At 45.9% G+C, this 24,696-nt stretch overlaps 1 protein-coding gene across 4 annotated transcripts in view; it reads left to right on the top strand.

Annotated features, from left to right (window-relative positions):
* Positions 1–24,696, top strand: part of KIAA1328 (KIAA1328 ortholog) — a 248,065-nt gene that overhangs the window by 86,150 nt on the left and 137,219 nt on the right. For all 4 annotated transcript variants that reach the window (XM_087885498.1, XM_087885494.1, XM_087885496.1 and 1 more), the window contains exon 6: positions 7,221–7,348. In XM_087885498.1, coding sequence (XP_087741624.1) covers positions 7,221–7,348 — 128 coding nt within the window. The remainder of the gene's footprint in view (positions 1–7,220; positions 7,349–24,696) is intronic.

A 24,696-nucleotide genomic window follows, 5' to 3' on the forward strand; every position in this document is an offset into this window, starting at 1 on the left:
AGCTTCATGCCTAAGGCAGGATTAGAACTCCCCATCTTCTACTTTTGAGGCCACCTCCCTTAACTACTACACCCAACTGGCTATCTTCCATACCGCCTTTAGCTTAGAGGGTCACGATGGGCTTTCACCCCCCCCACCTTTTCCACCTCTGGTTTGTCTTAGAGCAAAAAATATGCAACCCACCTACCCTCCAAGACCCTCTCTGGCTGTGGGCCAGATGTGCTCCACGTTTCCTCCCAGTTTTGCCCTCCCTTCCCCTTTCTGTCAATCAGAATAGAGCTGGAAGGGACCTTGGAGGTCTTCTAGTCCAACCCCCTGCTCAAGCAGGAGAACTTATCAAGGTGGCTCTCCAGTCTCTTCTTAAAAACTTCCAATGATGAAGCACCCACAACTTCTGGTGGCAAGCTGTTCCACTGGTTAATTGTCTTCGCTGTCAGGAAGCTTCTCCATAATTCCAGGTTGATGAGTTTCCATCCATTGTTTCTTGTCCTGCTTTCAGGTGCTTTGGAGAATAGGTTGACCCCTCTCCTCTTTGTGGCAGCCCCTCAAATATTGAAACACTGCTATCATGTCACCCCCTAGTCCTTCTTTTCTCTAGACTAGCCAAACCTAAATCCTGCAACCGTCTTCACATGTTTTTGTCTCCAGGAATTTAATCATCTTAGTTGCTCTTCTTTTTACTTTTTTTCCAAAGTCTGAAAATCTTTTTTGCAATGTGGGGAACGCAACTGGATGCAGTAGGTGTGGCCTTACTAAAGATTTATAAAGTGGTACTAATACTTGATGTATAATACTTGATAAAGTGGTACTAATACCGATTTTGATTCTGTGCCTCTGTTTATACAACCATGGTATTAGCTTGGCCTTCCTGCCTCATTAGGGGTCCCAGGCAGAGAACAAAATGCAGATTTGGGGGTGCCACCTCTGTGCCTCCCCAGGTTCAATGAGCGAGACAAGTTAGGTACAGCATAGTGGTACCTGGCTCAATAGTAGTAAGACAGATAGCAATAGCAATAGCACTTAGACTTATATACTGCTTTACACTCCTGAGTGGTTTACAGGGTCAGCCTCCTGCCCCCAACAATTTGGGTCCTCATTTTACCCACCTTGGAAGGACGGAAGGCTGAGTCAGCCTTGAGCCTTGTGAGATTTGAACTGCCAAATTGCATGCAGCTGGCAGTCAGCAGAAGTAGCCTGTAGTACTGCACTCTAACCACTGTGCCACCGTTCCCCAGATCTTGGAGTCCTGGTGGACAATCACTTAAATATGAGCCAACCGTGTGTTGCAGCAGCCAAAAAAAGCCAACACAGTTCTAGGCTGCATAAACAGAGGGAGCTCACGTGAAGTGTTAATACCACTTTATAAGGTCTTGGTAAGGCCACACTTGGAATCCTGCATTCAGTTTTGGTTGCCACAATGTAAAAAGGATGTGGAGACTCTCGAAAGAGGGCAGAGAAGGACAACAAAGATGATTAAGGGACTGGAGGCTAAAACATATGAAGAACGGTTTCAGGAACTGGGTATGTCTAGTTTGATGAAAAGAAGGACCAGGGGAGACATGATAGAAGTCTTCCAATATATCTCAGGGGCTGCCCCAAAGAAGAGGGAGTCAAGCTATTCTCCAAAGCACCTGAAGGCAGGACAAGAATCAATGTGTGGAAACTAATCAAGGAGAAAAGCAACCTAGAACTAGGGAGAAATTTCCTGACAGTGAGAACAATTCATCAGTGGAACGACTTGCCTCCAGAAGTTGTGAATGCTCCAACACTGGAAGTTTTTAAGAAGATGTTGGATAACCATTTGTCCGAAGTGGTGTAAGCAGGGGGTTGGACTAGAAGACCTCCAATGTTCCTCCCAACTCTATTATTCTAATTCTAATGCTACAGAAAGAATGGCCTGGTGAGGAGCCTGCTCATCTCCTTCGGGAAATGTGCTAATATCCTTGCAAAGGCCACCGTGGGCTCTTTCTCTAAATCACTGTCCAAAAGCTGTCTTCTCCGGAAGGCCAGCCTGGCTGAGCCTGCGTTTGGGGAGCCGCAGGGAGCTCGCCAACAGCCTCCCATGTGGGAAGGGGCGTCAAGGAAATGGATGACCGGCCCGGCCCCCGATACATAAATCACCTTTATTTGCATGTGGGTCTGTCTACTCCCCCCCCACCCTTGTTTGTTTCCGTCTCGTTGCATCTTTCCTTCTTTAGCTGAATTAACATCCTGCTTTCTGCTGAAGGGGTTTATCCCCTTGTTGGAAATTCTAGTAAACAAAGGGAAATTTTGCCTTGGGTGCTGGAGATTTTTGAGTTGCTGGGCGATAGAGGTAGCTCTCGATTTGCAACCACCTGTTTAGTGACCGTTTGAAAGATAGATGTGGCCCTTGACTTAACAACAGTTGGTTTAGTGAGTGTGCAAAGTTACAATGGCACCGAAATGAGCGACTTAGGATCATTTTGCACACTTTACAACTATGGCGGTATCTCCGTGGGAGGAGAGAGAGGGAAGAAAAGAAGGAAGGAAGAGAGAGAAGGGAAGGGAGGAGAGAGGGAGAAAAGGAAGGAAGAGGAGAGAGAAGGGAAGGGAGGAGAGAGAGGAAGGAAGAAAAGGAAGGAAGGAGAGAAGGGAAGGGAAGGGAGGAGAGAGAAGGGAAGGGAAGGAAAGAGAGGAAGGGAAGGGAAGGGTAGGGAGGAAGAAGAGAGAGAAGGGAAGGGAGGAGAAAGAGGGAGAAAAGGAAGGAAGAGCGAGAAGGGAAGGGAGGAGAGAGGGAGAAAAGGAAGGAAGAGGAGAGAGAAGGGAAGGGAGGAGAGAGAGGAAGGAAAGAAAGAGAGAAGGGAAGGCAGGAAGAGGAGAGAGGGAGAAAAGGAAGGAAGGAGAGAAGGGAAGGGAAGGGAGGAGAGAGAAGGGAAGGAAAGAGAGAGGAAGGGAAGGGAAGGGTAGGGAGGAAGAAGAGAGAGAAGGGAAGGGAGGAGAAAGGGAGAAAAGGAAGGAAGGAGAGAAGGGAAGGGAGGAGAGAGGGAGAAAAGGAAGGAAGGAGAGAGAGGGAAGGGAGGGGAGAGAGAGAAAAGGAAGGGAGAAAAGGGAAGGAATCCACCCACCCACCCACCCACCCATCCATACCTACCTACTTACCTACCTACCTACCTACCTACCTACTCACCTACCCATCCATCCATCCGTCCATCCATCCATCCATCCATTTTTGGTGCTGCATTTGAGATTAAAAAGCGAACATTGTAGCTGACTTTTTCCCATACACAGGAAAAATACGGGTTGCTTTATTGGAAGCTCTAATAATTTTGACCCTAAGTTAATTTCCCTTCTTCACCCCGCGAGTTAGCAGAGTTTGCTTTGAGCAATTAGGATGATTAAATAAGAATATATGACAAGCTTTTTTTCCCCCTTTTTTTTTTGTGTGTGTGACTAATTTGTCAAGTCTCTGTGACCAACCTTTATCCCCCTGCGCTGAGACCCAGGGAAGGTTAGAAACAGCAATGGGGGAGGCGAAATGCTGAGGGGAGGGGGAGAGCCCACCTACAGCTGAAAAACATCCCACAGAAAAATTACATCATTTTATATTAGTAGAAGAGCAACAAAGAGGATTAGGGGGCTGGAGGCTAAAATATATGAAGAACAGTTGCAGAAACTGGGTAAGTCTAGTTTAATGAAAAGAAGGACTAGGGGAGACATGATAGCAGTCTTCCATTATTTGAGGGGCTGCCCCAAAGAAGAGGGAGTCAAGCTATTCTCCAAAGCCCCTGAGAGCAGGACAAGAAGCAATGGGTGGAAACTAATCAAGGGGAGAAGCAACTTAGAACTAAGGAGAAATTTCCTGATAGGGAGGACAATGAATCAGTGGAACAACTTGCCTGCAGAAGTGCTTAATATTCTACTCTACTCTACTCTACTCTACATTCTCTATATTCTTTATTCTATCCTATTCTATTCTGTTTATTCTATTGTATTCTTCATTCTAATTTTCTTTTTTTCTCTATTCTATTCTACTCTACTCTGTTCTCTATATTATTTATTCTATTCTATTCTCTATTCTCTTTATTCTATTCTTTCTTCATTCCAATTTTCTATTCCTATTCTATTCTATTCTATTCTATTCTACTCTGCTGCCTATTATCTATTTTATATTTTCTTTATTCTATTGTATTCTTTATTTATTCTATTCTTTCTTCATACCAATATTCTGTTCTGTTCTGTTCCGTTCCGTTCCGTTCCGTTCCATTCCATTCCATTCCATTCCATTCTCCCATCCCATCCCATCCCATCCTATCCTATCCTATCCTATTCTATTCTATTTATCCAATGCTATGCTATGCTGCGCTGCGCTGTGCTACGCTACCCTACCTTACCCTACCCTACCCTATACTATACTATACTTTACTCTATTTTTCAGGGTCTGTTGTGACTTTGAAAAGTCTCTAAGTCACTGATTGTAAGTCGAGGACTACATGAATACAAAATACAGGTAGTCCTTGACTTACTGACCGCAACATTTCTGTTGCTAAATGACACAGTTGTTAAATGCATTTTGCCCTGCTGTGCGACGTTTCTTGCCACCGTTGTTAAGTGAATCGCTGCCATCGCTCAATTGGTCACAATGTTGTTAAGTGAATCAGGCTTCCACATTGACTGGGCTTGCCAGAAGGTGATCGCGGGACCCCAGGACACTGCAACGGTCATAAATATGAATTGGTTGCCAAGCGTCTAAATTTTGACCACAGGGATGCTACAATGTTTGTAACTCTGAAAAATGGCTGTAAGTCCCTTTTTTCAGTGCCGTTGTAACTTCGGTCACTAAACGAAACTCTTGTAACAGAGCATGTCAAATTTTTCAACTTTCTGTTTCCAAACATGCGGCGTGTTCAGAGGTTGTGACGTGCCTTGGTGATTTTAAAGATATTTTGCTTCTTTTAACATAATTTAGACGTGCTTAGTAAGTAACTACATCAATGTAACTTTTTAAAGATTTTGTTTGTAAGTTGAGAACTACCTGTGTATATCTCGGCCCGAACTACGAATGCTGGCTATATGTTGGTCAAACCTTTGCTTCCTCTGAGTCAAGTGTTTTCTCCATTCCCTATGGCCGTGATGGCGAACCTATGGCACACGTGCCAGAAGTGGCACACAGAGCCCTTTCTGTGGGCACGTGTGCTGTCGCCAGCTGCTCTTCGGGTTTCTGCCAGCTGGTCTTCGTGGGTGCCTGAGTGGCCAAAAACCAGGCTGTTTTTCAGGCCATTTTCAGGCCATTTTTCGGGCCGTTTTCAGGCCGTTTTTTGAGCCAATTTTAGGCTGTTTTTTGGGCCATATTCAGGCTGTTTTCAGGCCGTTTTTGGGCCGTTTTCAGGCTGTTTTTTGGGTCATATTCAGGCTGTTTTCAGGCCGTTTTTTGGGCCATTTTCAGGCCGTTTTTTGGGTCATATTCAGACTGTTTTCAGGCCGTTTTTGGGGTCATATTCAGACTGTTTTCAGGCCGTTTTTCGGGCCGTTTTCAGGCCGTTTTTTTGGGCCATATTCAGGGTGTTTTCAGGCCATTTTTCAGGCTGTTTTCAGGTCGTTTTTCAGGCTGTTTTTTGGGCCATATTCAGGCCATTTTTCAGGCTGTATTTTGGGCCGTTTTCAGACCATTTTTCAGGCTGTTTTCAGGCCATTTTTCAGGCTGTTTTGGGGCCCAAAAACGACCTGAAAAATGCCCAAAAAACAGGCATGCGCGCGTCGGTCAGCTGGTCTTCGGGTTTCCGGTGCTCCGGCGCACGCACGTGCACATGCGTTCCAGTTTGGGCACTCGTTGCCGAAAAGGTTCGCCATCACTGCCCTATGGTCTGCTTTTCATGTTACTAGAACTAGAACTCACCATCTCCTGGTGTTCGGCCCAAAGTCACCCAGCCAGCTTTCATACCAAAGGCAGGACTAGAACTCACAGACTAGGTTTGTGGAATAGTAATAGTAGTAGGAGGATTGTGGGTTCCTTGATGATCTCCGAGCTGGGTTGTTTTCTTGCAGACATTTCACGACCCAACTAGGTAACATCTTCAGTGCGAGAAGGAAGCGGGGTTTGCTCTCTGTTTATATACGAATGACTTGCCTGGTCAGCAAATTTATAAACAAGTATTTTACCCTTCCTCATCTGCAGGGTTTTCCAGTTGGAAAACCATTTTGACCAATAGAAGGGAATGTTTGTAGCTCAGGGTTGAACTGTGCGGTCCCTGGTGCTCTCTGAGCTTGGTGGTTTTCTTGCAGATGTTCGTTGTGGCCCGCCAGTGGCCTGCGCGGATCGTGGCTGATCCCGACGAAGAGGAGGCTGGTGTGGTGCTGCGCCAGCAGCCTGTGCAGCTGGCGCTCGCGTTGGACAGCGAGGAGGCTGAAGAGGATGTGGTGCCAGAGGCAGAGACTCAGCCAGGGCCTTCAGAACCTCCAGAGGCTCCTTCAAGTGGAGAGAGCGAAGTGGAGGAGCCTCTCCTCAATGCTCGGGCACGCAGGGCTGCCAAAAGGCAGGAGTGGTTACTCAGGAGGAGGAGGTCTCCTCGAGAGTAAGGCTTGAGGATAATTGGCTACTCCCTTAGCCTATTTAAGTCACATGCTATTAGTAAGTTTCTTGCTGGAAACAACTTGTAATTATCATCAGAGTATTTTGGTTTATCGTATCTTGTTTTCTGGGCTGGTTGCCAAGCTTTGCCAGTCTTGTTTATTCTTGCTACTTAATAAATTTGATAAGGACCGTTGGGGTGTGTCAATATCCTCAGAAATCCAGAGCTGGGGCAGAACAATGTTTTATGACCCAACTAGGTAACATCATCAGTGCTAGAAGGAAGTGGAGTTTGTGGAGAGGAGGAGGGGGGAGAGAGGAGGAGGAGGAGGAGGAGACTGTTTAGTCCTTGGTGCTCTCTGGAATTTGGTTGTTTGCTTGCAGACGTTTCATGACCCAACTAGGTAACATCCTCAGTGTTAGAAGGGAGTGGGGTTTGCTGTCTATATCTGGACCTGAACCCGCGAATGCTGGCCTTGTGTTGGTCAAACTTTTGCTTCTTCTGAGTCAGGAGTTTTCTCCCTTCCCTGCGGTCCGCCTTTCATGTTGCATTTCCCCGTCTCTTCTTCAGATGTCAAAAAAAATAAATAATCAGATTTGCGCTGAATTAGCAGCAGGGGGTCTCCTGCATTGCCTTCCCTGCCTTTTCTCCACCAGAAATGTTCTTTTTTTTTTCCTTAACTCGTTATCTCACCCCTGCAGCACCAATACCGCGAGTGCCAAGAACTGCTCAGCCTCTATCAGAAATATCTTTCCGAGCAGCAGGAAAAACTCACCCATTCCCTTTCCGAGCTGGAGGCCGCTAAGCAGAAGGAGCATCAGGTGAGCCTCTCTTCCGCCAACTCTCCGGTCGCTTCTGTCCATTCGTTTCTCAAACGCCTGCCTTTGTATCCCGCACTTTCTTATTTTCACAAACGACTCGCGGTGGCAAACATATTCCGACAATGTCCTTGTGTTTTCCCTGTGAGGACAACCCTGTGAGGTGGGTTGGGCTGAGAGAGACAGACTGGCTTCAAGTCACCCAGCTGGCTTTCACGCCTAAAGTGGGACTAGAACTCATAGTCACCTGGTAATTGGAAGTCACCCAGCTGGGTTTCACTCTGAAAGTGGGACTAGAATCACAGTCACCTGGTGATTGAAAGTCATCCAGCTGGCTTTCATGGCTCAGGCAGAACTAGAACTCACCCTCTCCTGGTGATTGGTCCAAGGCCCCCAGTTGGCTTTCATGGCTCAGGCAGAACTAGGACTCACCATCTCCTGGTTATTGGTCCAAAGTCACCCAGTTGGCTTTCATGGCTCAGGCAGAACTAGAACTCACCATCTCCTGGTGATTGGTCCAAAATCAACCAGCTGGCTTTCATGGCTCAGGCAGAACTAGAACTCACCATCTCCTGGTGATTGGTCCAAAATCAACCAGCTGGCTTTCATGGCTCAGGCAGAACTAGAACTCACCATCTCCTGGTGATTGGACCAAAATCAACCAGCTGGCTTTCATGGCTCAGGCAGAACTAGAACTCACCATCTCCTGGTGATTGGACCAAAATCAACCAGCTGGCTTTCATGGCTCAGGTAGAACTAGAACTCACCATCTCCTGGTGATGGGACCAAAGTCACACAGGCAGCTTTCATACCAAAGGCAGGACTAGAACTCACAGGTTTGTGCAGTGGAAGAGGAGGATCGGCGTGGAGTCCTTGATGTTCTCCGAGCTTGGTTGTTTTCTTGCAGAGGTTTCATGACCCAACTAGGTAACATCATCAGTGCTGGAAGGGAGTAGGGTTTGCCGTCTGCATCTATACAAGTGACTTGTCAGTGTTGATGGGAATATTCTTGGTGGCTCCTTAGTTAGGCTATTGTTTAGTATTAATTTTGCTTGTGTGACTCACTATAAGCTTGGTGGTGCAGCGGACTAAAGTGCTGTTAAGTAGCACTTAGCTGCCAGCTGCCTGCAATTACTGCGAGTTCAAATCTCACCAGGCTCAAGGTTGATTCAGCCTTCCATCCTTTCGAGGTAGGTAAAATGAGGACCCGGTTTGTGGGGGCAATAAACTGACTTTGTATAAAAAAGTCTTGGGGATGGGGGGCGAAAGCCCTACTAAGCAGGTATATAGAAAAGTATGAAGGCTATTGCTTAACGCATTGTAAGCCGCACTGAGTCTCCGGAGAAGGGCGGCATATAAATCGAACCAATAAATAAAATATATTTTCTTGATTGGGGTGTTGTTTTACTTCTTGAGGAAACCTTACTCCCTTCCAACACTGATCATGAAACATCTGAAAGAAAACAGCCAAGCTCGGAGAACACAATCCCCCTGGTGACTTCAAAAAAGTTATTACACGGTGGATGAAGCAGAGTCCTCATGACAGAAAGGCAAGGGAGTGGAATAACACGGAGGAACATGGATGGGCTTTCTTGCAAGAATCATGAAGGGGAAATCCCAGGTGGAAAAATCCATTCAGGGGCCCCAAAGTTGCTTTTTCAAAAGGCAACTGGACCTTGGTTTTTTTCCTTGAAGACGTTTTGCTTCTCATCCAAGAAGCTTGTTCAGTTCTGACTGACTGAACGGTGGAAGATGGAAGGATTTGTATTCCTTGCAGTCATCCGGTCGTTAGTTCTCTTTCTGAGAGTCTGTGAGCCCCAGCCTTGCGAGGGTCCTTGGGGCCGCCATTCGTGTGGGGATCGCCATTCCGCTGCTGCACACTTGCGCCGACGACCCTTCCTCTGTGCCCGCTCAACTGGGTCGTCAGCCCCGAGCCATGCCTCTCACTTCGACTTCCCAGCCGATGACATCAGGGCAGTGGTGAAATCTAAAATTCGTTACTACCGGTTCTGTGGGCGTGGCTTGGTGGTGGGGGTAATGTGACTGGGTGGGCGTGGCCATTTTTTTTTAACTTTTAAAACCATTTTTTCTACAACCTCTTCCGTGAAGAGGTTGTAAAAAAATGCTTTCAAAAGGCTCTGATGATCCCAGCTGAGTTGTCTGATCGGCAGAGGCTTTTTTTCTTTTAAAAGCCTCTGATGATCAGGCAACTCAGCTGGGATCGTCAGAGGCTTTTAAAAGAAAAAAAGCCTCTGCCGATCAGGCAATTCAGCTGGGATCATCAGAGGCTTTTAAAAGAAAAAAAGCCTCTACCGATCAGGCAACTCAGCTGGGATCGTCAGAGGCTTTTAAAAGAAAAAAAGCCTCTGCCGATCAGGCAATTCAGCTGGGATCATTAGAGGCTTTTAAAAGAAAAAAAGCCTCTGCCGATCAGGCAACTCATCTTGGATCGTCAGAGGCTTTTAAAAGCATTTGACAATCTCGGCTGAGCCGTGCGATCATCAGAGGCTTTTTTTTACTTTTAAAAGCATTTTTTCGGTCGAAGAGGTTGTAGAAAAAATGCTTTTAAAAATTAAAAAAAAAAGCCTCTGATGATTGTGCGGCTCAGCTGGGCATGGGGTGGGGGTGGGCAGGGATTTTTGCTACTGGTTCTCCGAACTACCCGCCTCCATCGCTACCAGATCGGACGATCCGGTCCGAACTGGGAGCATTTCACCCCTGTGTCAGGGTCATGCACTGAAGCAGTTTCTCACCATCGCTCACTTTAAGGAAAGACGGGGCAGCTGCTGAACAACTGAAGTGACTTATGATGGATTGCGGAGGGAGAGGGAGGATACGGGTTAATTGGATAATTGAGTGATTGCACTGGGGTGGAGCTGTATGCTGCTTAAAAGGTGATGGGGAGCACGGAGCATCAGCTCCAACAAAGATTCCTTTCTGTAACACTTTAAGGGGGTCAGTTGGTACCTTAAAGCAAACCTGGGCAAGAACCCCATATAGATATTTTAATAAGATTTCTCTGAACCTCCCAAGGCTTAGGAGACCAACAATTGCACAGGTACAGAATAGGTGGTACCTTGTTCAATAGTAGTAACTGTGAGAGGGATCTTGGAGTCCTAGTGGACAACCATTTAGATAGGAGCCAGCCGTGTGCAGCAGCTGCCAAAAAAGCCAACACAGTTCTGGGCTGCCTAAGCAGAGGGATAGAATCAAGATCGCGTGAAGTGTTAATACCACTTTATAATGCCTTGGTAAGGCCACACTTGGAATCCTGCATCCAGTTTTGGTGGCCAAGATGTAAAAAAGATGTGGAGACTCTGGAAAGAGTGCAGAGAAGAGCAACAAAGAGGATTAAGGGACTAGAGGCTAAAACATATAAAGAACGGTTGCAGGAACTGGCTATGTCTAGTTTGATGAAAAGAAGGAACGGGGTGATAGCAGTCTTCCAATATCTCAAGGGCTGCCCCAAAGAAGAGGGAGTCAAGCTATTCTCCAAAGCACCTGAGGGCAGGACAGGAAGCAATGGGTGGAAACTAATCAAGGAGAGAAGCAACTTAGAACTAAGGAGAAATTTCCTGACATTTAGAACAATTAATAAGTGGAACAATTTGCCTCCAGAAGTTGTGAATGCTCCAACACTGGAAGATTTTAAGAAGATGTTGGATAACCATTTGTCTGAAGTGGTGTAGGGTTTCCTGCCTAAGCAGGGGGTTGGACTAGAAGACCTTCAAGGTCCCTCCCAACTCTGTTATTCTATTCTTTTTTAAATTCCTGTTTCATCTCTGCTTGATGGTTCTCTGAGACACCACGGATGAGCTGAGACGAAAACGGCCTTAGAATCACAGTCTATTGCCTCCATTTCAACTTTTCTCTTGACATGAGTTCCCGAGCTTTGGGGAGGGGGGGGTAGGAATGGTGCCAAAATGATTTAAGACAGAGCTCTCATGGAGTCAATAATCAGTAACTGGAACGTGAGTCTTTTTTTTCTCTCTCTTTTTCTTTTTTCTTTTTTTGTATGTGCGTCCGAGATAAAGTTAATTCCATTTGAAAAGATACTTAAGGTGACACGAATTGAATTATTCAAACCGGCTTTCTCAGCATTAACTCTAGGTTAATATCTCATGATGCCTCCGGTTTCATTACTGGAGTTTTTCAGGACATAACTTTTTATAATAAATTCAATACCGAGAGAAGCCGGACTGAAATTGGTTTACTTTCTAGCCAGCCATAAAAGAAAAAGCAGTATTAATTGTAAAAGTGAATATTAAAACGCTCACCGAACTTGACTCAAGACAGATGTGGAAATAACCCTTCCGATTGCGGTGGGCCGAGCCACTCATTTTCTGCTCTTATAATGTTAAAAATGTGAAAATATAGTTTAAGGGGCTTCCATCAAGGACAATTGGAGACTTGTTTCTTAGCTGCTGTGCTGTGATCTTCCTTGTTTTCAGAAGACTACAGATGTTTAGAAAAATCACCTCCATTCCAGGTAATCTCTGTGGATCTAATTATAAAGTTAGGTTATCGTCTCCAGTGGGTGGAAAAATTCACTTAGTTTGGACCAGGGCTGAAATCCAGCTGGTTCTGACAGGTTCTGGACAAGCGGTAGTGGAAATTTTGAGCAGTTCGGAGAACCAGCAAATACCACCTCTAGCTGCCCCCAGAGTGGGAAGGGAATGGAGATATTGCAATATCCTCCCCCCAGGAGAGGGGAGGGAATGGGGATTTTGCAGTATTCTTCTCCCAGGAGTGGGGTGGGCATGGAGATTTTGCAATATCCTCCCCCCAGGAGTTGGGAGAAAATAGGGATTTTCCAGTATCCTTCCCTCAGGAGTGAGGTGAGAACGGAGATTTTGCAATATTCTTCCCACAGGAGTGAGGGAGGGAATGGAGATTTTGCAGTATCCTTCCCCTGGAGTGGGGAGGGAATGGGGATTTTGCAGTATCCTTCCCCTGGAGTGGGGAGGTAATGGGGGTTTTGAAGTATCCTTCCCCTGGAGTGGGGTGGGAATGGAGATTTTGCAATATCCTCCCCCCAGGAGTGGGGAGGGAATAGGGATTTTGCAGTATCCTTCCCCCAGGAGTGGGGTAGGAATGGGGATTTTGCAGTATCCTTCCCCCAGGAGTGGGGAGGGAATGGGGATTTTGCAGTATCCTTCCCCCAGGAGTGGGGTAGGAATGGGGATTTTGCAGTATCTTTCCCCTGGAGTGGGGAGGGAATGGGGATTTTTCAGTATCCTTCCCCCAGGAGTGAGGAGGGAATGGGGATTTTGCAGTATCCTTCCCCCAGGAGTGGGGTGGGAATGGGGATTTTGCAGTATCCTTCCCCTGGAGTGGAGTGGGAATGGAAATTTTGCAATATCCTCCCCCAAGGAGTGGGGAGGGAATGGAGATTTAGGGGTATCCTTCCCCTGCCACGCCCACCAAGCCACACCATACCCACCAAGCCATGCCCACAGAACCGGTAATAAAAAAAAATTGGATTTCACCACTGGTTTGGATGGACATGATTTCATCTCCCTGAATTGCCTCCATGCCAAGGGTAAAGTCTTTAGGAACCCGGAGTGGCCTGCCGGTTTGACGTCGTGGCCCCTACGGAGGACGAGGGCGCGTAGGGATTCTTGGACATAGAGTTTCATCCCCTTCCACTCTAGGTCCTCTCTTTTTGTCAAGCTGTGTCGGTTGTCTCAGAACCAGGGGTCTGCTAGCAGTTCGGTTTTGAGTTTCGTGATTAGATTGCTTACGGGTTGGTCTTGCCGGTTGCGGCGTTGTCGTCTGGTGGTTAAATGGGCGTCTGTTTGGGTAGGGGGGACGATGGTGTCTACTACCTCCTCCCGTTCGCATTTGTACTGGAGCATGCGTGAAAAGGACTCAGCTAGAAGGTTCCTCCCCACCTCCGGGGATGTGCTTTAGCACAAAGTCAAACCAGTTGAAGTATTGAGCCCAGCGGAGTTGTTTGGGCGGTAGCTTTCGCGGGGTCTGAAGGGCCTCCACAGATTTTTGTGGTCAGTCCAGACTTAATTAATTTGACATTCATTCATCGGACATGACGGCTCATGATTTTATTAGGGCAGTGTTTCTCAACCTTGGAAGCTTGAAGATGGGTGGACTTCAACTCCCAGAATCCCCCAGCCAGCACTGCTATAGACTATAAAACACACTGGAATATAAGACACACCTAGATTTCGAAGAGGAAAACGAGAAAAAATAGTTTTTGGCCTCCACTCATCCGGTTTTTGCCTTCCCCGGCCCCCAGAAGCACTCTGCAGGCCTCCCAAAGCCTCTGCGGATCCTGTTTTTGTGAAAAACGGGCCCGTTATTGGCCTCCCAAACCCCCAGGAGCCTCTGTAGGCCTCCCAAACCCTCTGTGTGTCCTGTTTTTACAAAAAATGGGCCCTTTTTGGCAAAAACAGGAGGTGTTTCGGGAGGCCAAAAATAGGGCCGTATTTGGTCTATAAGACGCACGAACATTTCCACCCAACTTTTTTTGGGGGGGGAAAGTGCGTCTTATAGTCTGAAAAATACAGTAACTGGACAGTTTTCCTGTACCGAACTTGGGGACCCAAAATGCAACAATCTTGCAGGTAAGGCAAAGGCGAGAGGTGGTGAGTTCTAGTCCTGCCCTAGGCATAAAAGCCAACTGGGTGACTTTGGGCCACTCATCAGAAGATGGTGAGTTCTAGTCCTGCCTGAGGCATGAAAACTGTCTGGGTGACTTTAGGCCAATCACCAGGACACGGTGAACTCTAGTCCTGCCTTAGGAGAAAGATTAGACATGTTCACCGCCTTGAGTGGTTTATACAAACAATAAAGCAGGATAGAAATCAATAGATAAGGGAATTCTTATGAAGGCTCCAAGGATGTTCTTTGGAAGCTCATTGTCGAACAGGTCAATTTATGTCACCATGCCACGTCTATGGAGATTCTCCGTCATCCAAGTCATGGTTCTCCCAAAAGTGCTTTTTCAAGAGGCAAGTGGACTTTCTCGGTTTTCCTTTGAAGGCCTTCCTTTTCGCTCTGAGCTGAAGAAGCTTCTTGGATGTGAAGCGAAACGTTTTCAAGGAAAATCCAGAAAGTCCAGTTGTGTCTTGAAAAAGCAAGCACCTTTAGGACTTACCCCATCACCCAAAACGATAATGAGGAATATAACTTATGCAGATTTCAGCCTGTAGAAGTTTCCTAAGTGGCAAAAGTGATAATGTTAAGGATATTGGTGTTGTGTTACCAACCAGCAGAGTAAATGCACAAGGAAACGTTGCTGAGAGCAATGAATAAGAGATATGCAAACTGGTTTATCAAAAGCTTACTTTATAGTAGAAAAAACAGTCTCATAGTCTTTAAACAAATTCCAAGTCTTTGCCAGTTAAATCAGTCCAGTAGTTACAGATATCTTCTTACCAAACAGACAGTAGTTGATTAGAATAACAAACTCACTCTGGGTTCACAAACCACGATGGTAGCAGATCCATCAAACGATGATAGCAGATAGCAACTCCTCACAATGGTAGCTTATCATAGCAACTCCACACACAATGGTAGCATATCACATCAGCTTCATACACAATGGCAGCATATCATAGCAGCAACTGAACACATTACAATACCTTGCTTAAATACTCTCACAACCAGTGATTACCTAATTACAGCATGACTCAGCATTATAATGATTCAGCAATAAAGCCTTAAAGTCACACAATACATTTACAGATTAAAGTTACAGTACACATATATTGCCTGGACAACTTGTTAGGCTCAAACCATATCCTAACAGATACAACGGGAACTTAAGAGGCAAGAGTTTTAACACAGCCAAAACCCTGATCGAGGGAGTAGGCATGCATGTAGGAGTATGTACCTGTGAATGTGTACCTCCATCTAAAATTGAGGCGTAAGAAGAACCCCTTACTAGACATCTCTTGGGTGAAGAACCTGTGGTCCTAAACAGTCTCAGCCCAAGTCCCATTTCGTGTCTCCGTTGCTGGCACGAAACAGCACAGGACGATGGGTGATGAACGCCCTGGGCAGGCAGCTTCCTTTTGAAGGTAGCTTTTCAAAGTGGTAAGTGGCGCATTTATCATTTGCGATAGCAGCTTTATAAATTATACACCGTGAATTTATGGCCCAGCCGTTTCTCTCCGAGCTTCGTCCCAGGATCCGACAGAATGAGGATGTGGATTATTTTATTGTGGGGGACACCATGGAAGAAGAGGGAACTGACATCTCCCGCCTCATTCTAGCTGAGCTGCAAGGAGTGTTTCCCTACAGATAGTCCTCGACATACAACCATTCATTTAGTGACCGTTCGGATTTACAGTGTCACAAAAAAGGAGCCATCCGTATGCTGCAGCTGCCAAAAAAGCCAACACAGTCCTAGGCTGCATCAACAGAGGGATAGAATCAATCCACATGTTTCCAACCCATACGCTCCTGGGCTTTCTTTTGCCAATTGGGCTCGCTGTACTTGCTGATGTGGTCGCTCCATCTTTTTTGAGGTCTTTTTTGTGAAGGCTTTGATCAAGTGGGATCCATTCTATGACTGCCTTGGTCCACCTGCCCTCAGTTCTTCGTGCTAGGTGACCAGCCTGTTTCCATTTCAATTCTTTTACTCTCTTGATGGCATCGTATACTTTCATTGCTTGTTTCATTGCTCCCCTTGAAGAGCACTCGGAGGCTCCAGCTGGTCCAGAATGCGGCCGCGCGGGTGGTTATGGGCGCACCTCGTTACGCCCACATAACACCTCTCCTGCGCGAGCTGCACTGGCTCCCAGTGGTCTTCCGAGTGCAATTCAAGGTGTTGGTTACCACCTTTAAAGCGCTCCATGGCATAGGACCAGGATATTTACGGGACCGCCTTCTGCCACTAACAGTCTCCCATCGACCAGTTCGCTCCCACAGAGAGGGACTCCTCAGGGTACCGTCGGCCAAGTTATGCCGGCTGGTGACACCCAGGAGGAGAGCCTTCTCTGTCGGAGCCCCTGCCCTCTGGAATGAATTGCCCCCGGATATTCGTAACATTTCTGACCTCCAGGTCTTTCGCTGTGCCCTCAAGACCCTACTGTTCCGACAGGCGGGGCTGTCTAATTGAATGATTTTAAATTGGGTTTTAACTTTGGGTTTTTAAAATTCGGCCAAAACTATTTAATGATTTTAATTAATTTTAATTATGATATTGTATATTTATGTTTTATTTTTGGCTGTACACCGCCCCGAGTCCTTCGGGAGGAGGGCGGTATATAAATAAAAGTATTATTATTATTATTATTATTACTATTATTATTATTATTATTATTATTATTATTATTATTATTATTATTATTATTATTATTTATTGGTTAATCTTTAGTGAGATTCACAGCCTTTGAGGCTGGTTAATAGCTCAGCAGCTCGAGTCCTAACCAAGGACCTAGGAACTGTTAAGGTATCGTCGGAGGATGTAAGCTGTTCCTAGTAAGGTGGTTTTTTGTAGAATCAAAATGTTCAAGTCCGGCAAATTTAGAATTTCTAAATAGCGGGGTAGCCCTTTGGGTATTGCTCCGAGGGCTCCAATTACAATCGGGACAACACACGATTTCTTTTTCCACAGTCGCTCAACTTCAAGTTGCAAGTCCCGGTACTTTGTGATTTTTTCTTGCTGCTTATCTTCAATCCGTGCATCACCAGGTATTGCAATGTCAATGAACCATACCTTTTTCTTTTCAACTATTGTTATGTCAGGTGTGTTGTGGACCAAGTGCCTGTCAGTCTGAATCCTAAAGTCCCACAAGATCTTGAGTTTCTCATTCTCTAAAACTTTCTCAACCTGATGTTCCCAGTGGTTTTTGCTGTACTCAAATCCAAACTTCTGGCACAATTTCCAGTGAATGATTTTAGCAACACGGTCATGGCGTTGTAGGTAGTCAGTTTGTGAAATTTTGCTGCACCCACTGATCAGGTGGTCGACTGTCTCATCTTTCTCATTGCAGAGGCGACATTTGCTGGTGGTGGTAACATGTTGAATTTTTGCCTTCATGCAGTTTGTGGCTAGGGCTTGTTCTTGAGCTGCCAAAATAAAGCTTTCTGTTTCTTTTTTCAGTACTCCTGATCTTAACCAGTTCCAAGTTAGTTTCTGGTCAGCTTTGCCTTCAATACTTTTCAAGTATTATTATTATTTATTATTATTATTATTATTATTATTATTATTATTATTATTATTATTATTATTATTATTATTATTATTTATTGGTTAATCTTTAGTGAGATTGACAGCCTTTGAGGCTGGTTAATAGCTCAGCAGCTCGAGTCCTAACCAAGGACCTAGGAACTGTTAAGGTATCGTCGGAGGATGATGATGATGATGATGATGGTGATTATTATTATTATTATTATTATTATTATTATTATTATTATACATATAAAGTGTAGATTTTATATCTATATCTATCATCTATATTGATTATCTATCTATCTATTCATTTATCCATCTATCTATATTGATCATCTATTCATCTATCTATCCATCTTATCATCTATCTATCATCTATCATCTATCTATCCATCCATCCATCCATCCATCCATCCATCTATCTATCATTTATCTATCTATCTATCATCTATCTATCCATCCATCCATCCATCATCTATCTATCTATCTATCTATCTATCTATCTATCTATCTATCTATCTATCTATCTTATCTATCTAATCCATACTTTATAAATAGAAGAAACAACGCCAATAATACACAACGCACTCTCATTCTTCCTCTGGAACTCGGCTATCTTCCTGGCATCCTCAGGATCGTCAGCATTCCAGGAGGTCACATCTGGTGGATTCTGCACTACATCCCATAGCCCTTCTTTGCGCAACAGGAGACTGCGCTTGGTGGACCAGGATTTGTAGGTGGTGCCATCCAGCCGGGTAACCAGCGATAAGTTGGGAGCTTGACCTTGTGCCATCCTCACCAGGATATTTAATACGTAACGGAACGTCTGGAGCAATAATGTGTGTCGCAACTCTCTTATTGCTGTAACTGGTACACACACTCTGGCACTGGGCCCATAACCAGTGTTGAGGGTAAAACTGCCCTCTGCAAAGTGGTGCAACGGACCAGACAGCGAATAGATACGCTGCTTAGCAAAACACACAGATACTCACAGACTCTGAACGTTTAAAGAAAAAAAGAATCCGCTGGCTAGATATATATCCCTTGCTGAGAATAAAATTTCAGGCGAACGTGTTCTCTCTTTATACAAGCGAATGCTGGCGGAGGCAAATAAGCTGGAAAAAAACTCCCGGAGCTGGCCTATAATGCATCCTTTAAAAAAAAAAGAAAAGCTTTGCAGGATAGCCTGTTCAAAAGCACAGCTGGCCACAATAAACCTGGTTTCCTTTTTTTCTTTGCGCGTAATTTACTGCCCTCCTGACCTGTGTAAACATCAACCGCTTTGGCAGTCTAAATGCCTGCTCGGAGGCGCTGGTGCGGGTTTTAAATATTGCATGTGTGAAAAGTTTTCAGAGCAGGTCCTTTGGAAGTGGGAAACATTATATTTCCATCGGCTGCAGCAGCTTCGGCCCCAGGGAAGTTGTGATCTTGAGGATTGTGGGGAGAGATCTGGTTTTTGTTTCGAAAGAGCAACCCAGCGGGCTGGAATTTCCTTTTTTTTTTCAGGAATGACTCAATTAAAACTTCCTAAGATCTAGTTGGTTGATCCCAACAACTGCGCCATTGTTCAAATTGTGTTGTGTGTGCCGGCAGCAGATTGTGTAATTGCAGGGTCCTTGGTGCGCTCGGCTGGGTTTTCTGCAGACGTCTCCCGACCCAGCTAGGTAACATCATCAGTGCTAGAAGGGAGTGGGGTTTTCCTCTTTGTTCATATGTTAGTGGCTTGGCCAGTCAGTGTTGTTGAGGAGTGGTCTTGGTAGTTCCTTGATTAGGCTGTGGTTAATTGTTAGATTGTGAGATTTATATTCCTTGCAATCCTCTGGTCATTAGTATTCCCTCTGAGAGTCGTTGAGGCCACTTGGAGCTTCATCTGTGCCCACTGGGGTCATCTCTATAGTGCAAATGGGTGTGGAACCTTCTTGGAACCTGCTGAAAGGTGTCAGACTGCGATGCTATCTCAAAATTAAATGAATTTCCAAACTGCCAATCTTTAAGGAAATCTTTAATTGAGCACAGCCACCGGATCATGACTCCAGGCGGACAAGACTGACCTTTTGCCCCCCAATCCCTCCCTTTCCGATTCCCAAATCTCTGCTTCTCATTGGCTGTCTTCCAAGTCATTCTTCAGACTCCTTTTCTCGTCATTTCCCAGGAATGTGCCCCCTCCCCTCATTTCCACGACAACCCCACTTCAAAGGGATTTGGCAGGCAAAAGTTTCAGAGTTTATCTCTCGCTCTCCCCTGCTCTCTATGCCAGCGTTGAAACGCTGACAAAAGGACTGTGTTGTTCAGGTGAGCCTGAGGACTACAGAGAAACCTCCAAGTGGCCTCAACGACTCTCAGAAAGAGCGCTAACGAACAGAGGACTGCAAAGGAATAGAAATCCTTCCATTCTCTGCAACAAAACCATTTGGTACCTTTCATCAGAACGGATGAAGCTTCTCGGATGAAAAGCAAAATGTCTTCAAGAAAAAACAAAATCCAGTTGCCTTTCAAAAAAAGCACCTTTGGGTGCTAGCGGCCCCAGAGAGAAGCAATGTAGGGTCTCCGCAGCCGTCGTGAGTTTTCTCAGTTTGTTTCAAGTTTCCAATTTCCTTGGAGGGTTTTTTTTTTTGCCCTCAAAGGCTCCTCGTCTTTCCTATGAATGCTGGTGAATTAGAAAAAAAAAATCTTAAATGCAATTAACGGATACAGGTTTCGAATCGCCACCTGTCTCTAGTCTCTTTTTTTTTTTTTTCATGCGCCTTTCTTGGCATGCATCTCTCTTGAGAATCTGAGGATAAACAAGGCAATTAAACTTCCGTCCTTTTGTTTCGGCGTGATTTCTCTACCAACGTCTCTCTTAAAAGCCCGGATTTTGGATCTTTCTTGGAAGCGTTGCCCTTAATTTTATTCCCCCCCTCTCCCCCAGAAGCTAGGTTCAATCTCAGTGGTGTCTCCTTTCTACCACTGCTTTTTTTCCCAGGTATAGATCCGGATACGTAGATAAATAAATGTTTTGGGGATTGCAAGCAGGTCTCGAGGGATGAGCACCATTGAGGCCCAAATTCCTACTGCTAAGCTAGACAGGTGTTCAGTGAATTTTGTCCCACTTTATGCCCTTTCTTGCCACAGTTGTTAAGTGAATCACTGCAGCTGTGAAGTATGTAACTTAGTTGTTAAATGAATCTAACATCCTTGTTGACTTTAACAGAATTTTAGTAACAGAATAACAGAGTTTGAAGGGACCTTGGTGGTCTTCCGTCCAACCCCCTGCTTAAGCCAATCCCCTCCCTCCTTCCCTCTCGCATCTTCCTTCCTTCCTTCCTTCCTTCCTTCCTTCCTTCCTTCCTTCCTTCCTTCCTTCTTTCCTTCCTTCCTTCCTTCCTTCCTTCCTTCCTTCCTTCCTCCCATCTTCTCTCCCACCCTCTCTTCCTCCCTCCCTCCTTCCTCCCACCTTCTCTCCCTCGCTTCCCTCCTTCCTCCACCCTCTCTTCCTTCCTTCCTTCCTTCCTTCCTTCCTTCCTTCCTTCCTTCCTTCCTTCCTTCCTTCCTTCCTTCTTCCCATCTTCTCTCCCACCCTCTCTTCCTTCCTCCCTCCCTCCTTCCTCCAACCTTCTCTTCCTCCCTTTCTTCCCTCCTCCCTCCCTCCTTCCTCCCACCTTCTCTCCTTCCCTCCCTTTGTTCCTTCCTTCCTTCTTTCCTCCCTCCCTCCTTCCTTCCACCTTCTCTCCCACCTTCCCTCCCTTTCTTCCCTCCCCCCTCCCTCCCCCCCTTCCTATTATCGATCATCTTTTTGTCTGTTTGACTAACCAACCGATCAGCCTCCCTACTATCACTGATGATGTTCCCTAGTTGGGTCATGAAACATCTGCAAGAAAGCCAGCAAGCTCAGAGAGCACCAAGGACCCCACAATTCTCCTCCTCCTCCTTCCTCCTCCCTCTTCCTTCTCCTGCATTCCACTAATACCACTTCTAGCACTGATGATGTTACCTAGGTGGGTCAGGAAACGTCTGCAACAAAACAAACTAGCTCAGAGAGCATTATGGACCCAGAGTCGTCGTCATCATCATCGTCCTCCTCCTCCTCCTCCTCCTCCTCCCTTCTAGCACTCATGATTTTACCTAGTTGGGTAATGAAACGTATGCAAGAAAACACCAAGCTCAGAGAACACCAAAGAACTACAGTCCTCCTCCTCCTCCTCCTCCTCTCCACAAACCCCACTCCCTTCTAGCATTGATGATGTTACCTCGTTGGGTCACGAAACGTCCACAAGAAAACCACCAAGCTCAGAGAGCCCTAAGGACTCCCGCATAGCCGTTGTGGAAGCTCTGGTTGCTTGGCGAATGTTCACTTAGCGTCAGAGTGTCGTGAGTCAAAAACCTGGATTGCTAGTGAGTTGCTCTTTTGGGGCCGAGCCCGCCGTCTTTGAGTTGCCGAATTTAATCAAAGGCCCCAGCCTGTAATGCCATTATGAATAATCACAACATTTTAGCCCCCGGGGCTCACCCTGTCATTCTGGCAAGCGCCGAACTCCGTCAGTCTCGATTGAAGCTCTGCCAATCTTTCTCAGTGACGCTGATGGGTGCGATCGCTCGGCTCACCATTAATTTGAAGCACCCCACAGTGCGCGGCTCACGTCTGGCCGTCACGGGGTCCCCAAAATAAATGCGTTTTGACATCTTCCGCTGCAGATTTGGGGGCAAACGTGCTAATCTCGGGGAAGAACTTTTTGGCCTGTGTTTCTTCCGGTGTGTACGCCGCAAAGGATGCTCACAGCTTTTCTCCAAAGCCTCCAACGCGCGTCACCTCCCGCGTTTCGGATTTTATTTTTGAATTTGCCTTCCTCAATTAGATCACATCACATCAGATTAACAGAGTTTTAAGGGACCTTGTAGGTCATCTAGTCCAACCCCCCGCCCAAGCAGGAGACCCTACCCCATTTCTGAAAGACGGCAGTCCAGTCTCTTCTTGAAAGCCTCCAGTGATGAAGCTCCCACAACTTCCGAAGGCAACTTCTGTTCCATGGGTTGATTGTTCTCACTGTCAGAAAATTCCTCCTCATTTCCAGGTTGAATCTCTCCTTGGTCAGTTTCCATCCATTGTTCCTTGTCTGGCCTTCAGGTGGATTGGAGAATAGGTTGACCCCCTTCCTCCTCTCTGGGGCAGCCCCTCAAATTTTGGAAGACGGCTATCCTGCCTCCCCTGGTCCTTCTCTTCACTAGACCACCCATGCCCAGTTCCTGCAATCATTCATCGTATGTTTTAGCCTCCAGTCCCCTCATCATCCTGGTTGCTCTTCTCTGCACTCTTTCTAGAGTCTCAACATCTTTTTTCTAGTGTGGTGACCAAAACTGGATGCAGTATTTTAGATGTGGTCTTAGTAAGGCTTTATAGAGGGGTATTAGTACCTCCCTTAATCTTGATTGTATCCCTTTGTTAATGCAATTTAGGATTGCATTGGCTTTTTTGGCTGCCGCTGCACACGACTTACTTATATTTAGCTGGTTGTCCACTAAGACTCCAAGATCCCTCTCCCAGTCACAGCTATTAAGCCTGGTTTCCCCCAGTTTATGTGTGTGCTTTTGGTTTTTCTTACCTAAGTGTAGGACTTTACTTTGAATTTCATTTTGTTAGATAGGGCCCAGGGTTCAAGTCTGTCAAGATCCATCTGGATCTTGAGCCTATCTTCTAGGGCAGTGGTCCCCAACCCCCGGTCCGCGGACCGGTGCTGGGCCGTGGAGTACCTGGCACTGGGCCACGCAGCGGCCGGGGGACAGGAACGCTGCAGCGCAAAGGCTCCTGGGCCGTGCGCAATGGGCCTGCGCAAAAGCTCCTGGGCCGTGGCCCCACCCCTGCGCGCGCTCAGCGGGCCGCGGCGATAAAAAGGTTGGGGACCACTGTTCTAGGGTGTTAGCTATTCCTGCCAGCTTCATATCATCTGCAAATTTGGTGATTTCTAGTCCTCACGACCACAATAACAATGTCTTCCATAACATATTATATTTTATTATATTGTATTGTATCGTATCATACTGTACTATGCTAAATTATACTATACTATATTTTATTGTACTAAATGATATTATTTAGTATACTGTACTGTACTATCCTATTATAATCACTGCTGTGAGAGAGCAACCAGGAAGTCCTTGGGCCAAAGGACTCTCCCTCCTGCCTTGCAAAGCAGCTCGAGAAAACGCTGCTATTTCCTCTGCAGACCTTCCGAAGTCCATATTTTTAACCTTCGGTGAGTTGTCAACCCTCCGTGCTCTCTTAAAACAAATTAAGTGAAAATTGAATTAATAGTGGTGGGTGCGGAGTGAATTTTTTTTTTTTTAATCATCCCGAGATCGTGAATCTTGCTCTGAAGAAAAGCTATGTATTGCATCTCTCGGTGCCCCCCTTCCCCCCCCCCCCAGCAATTGAAATCTTTATATTAAGCATAAGCTGGACGGCGATTTCTTTCATCTAAATTATGAACATGCAGACGGGCGGCAGATTTCAGCTAGGAAGAATTTCTCTGCGTCAGGGTTTAAAACTTTCTGGAAAGATGTACAGGTTGGCTTGAAAATGTTGTCAACACACAAAAGATCCAATAAAAGGCATTGGATTAAGGAGTGGAGAGATTCAGGTTGAAATTCACCCATCAGTAACCATCTAAGCAACCTGAGTGGAGCCTCCAGTGATGGAGCACCCACAACTTCTGGTGGCAAGCTGTTCCACTGGTTAATCGTTGTCACTTTTAGGACGCTTCTCCTTAATTCCAGGTTACTTCTCTCCATGATTAGTTTCCATCCATGGGGATGCTGGCAGGTAGCAAACACTGATTTGTAGCTAATAACTTGGAACTCACCCTTGCTTGGTCTTAGCCAAAGATCAGGAAGAACCAGTTGCAGAGAGGACCCTGGATTTGAACCCAGGCCTCCTGAGTATAGAGCAGAATTTAAACCCTGGATTTGCTGCTTTTCCACAGGATATTCTATCCACTTGCCATCTTTCATGGCTCTGTAGTACACTGTCCCATTCAAACAATCTTGGGAAACCCAGCACCATTATGAGTTGAACATTTTCTGATGCTTATTTGAATTAATGCGGTCTTTTATAGGTGACTTTGTAAAGTCAGGATGGGAGCCTTGATAGCGCCATCAAAACTCTAGGGTCCTTGGTGCTCTCTGAGCTTGGTTGTTTTCTTGCAGACATTTCTTTATCCAACTAAGTAACACCATC

The sequence above is a fragment of the Pantherophis guttatus genome, chromosome 2, assembly GCF_059756535.1.
Source record: "Pantherophis guttatus breed Tessera chromosome 2, ASM5975653v1, whole genome shotgun sequence".
NCBI lineage: Eukaryota > Metazoa > Chordata > Lepidosauria > Squamata > Colubridae > Pantherophis > Pantherophis guttatus.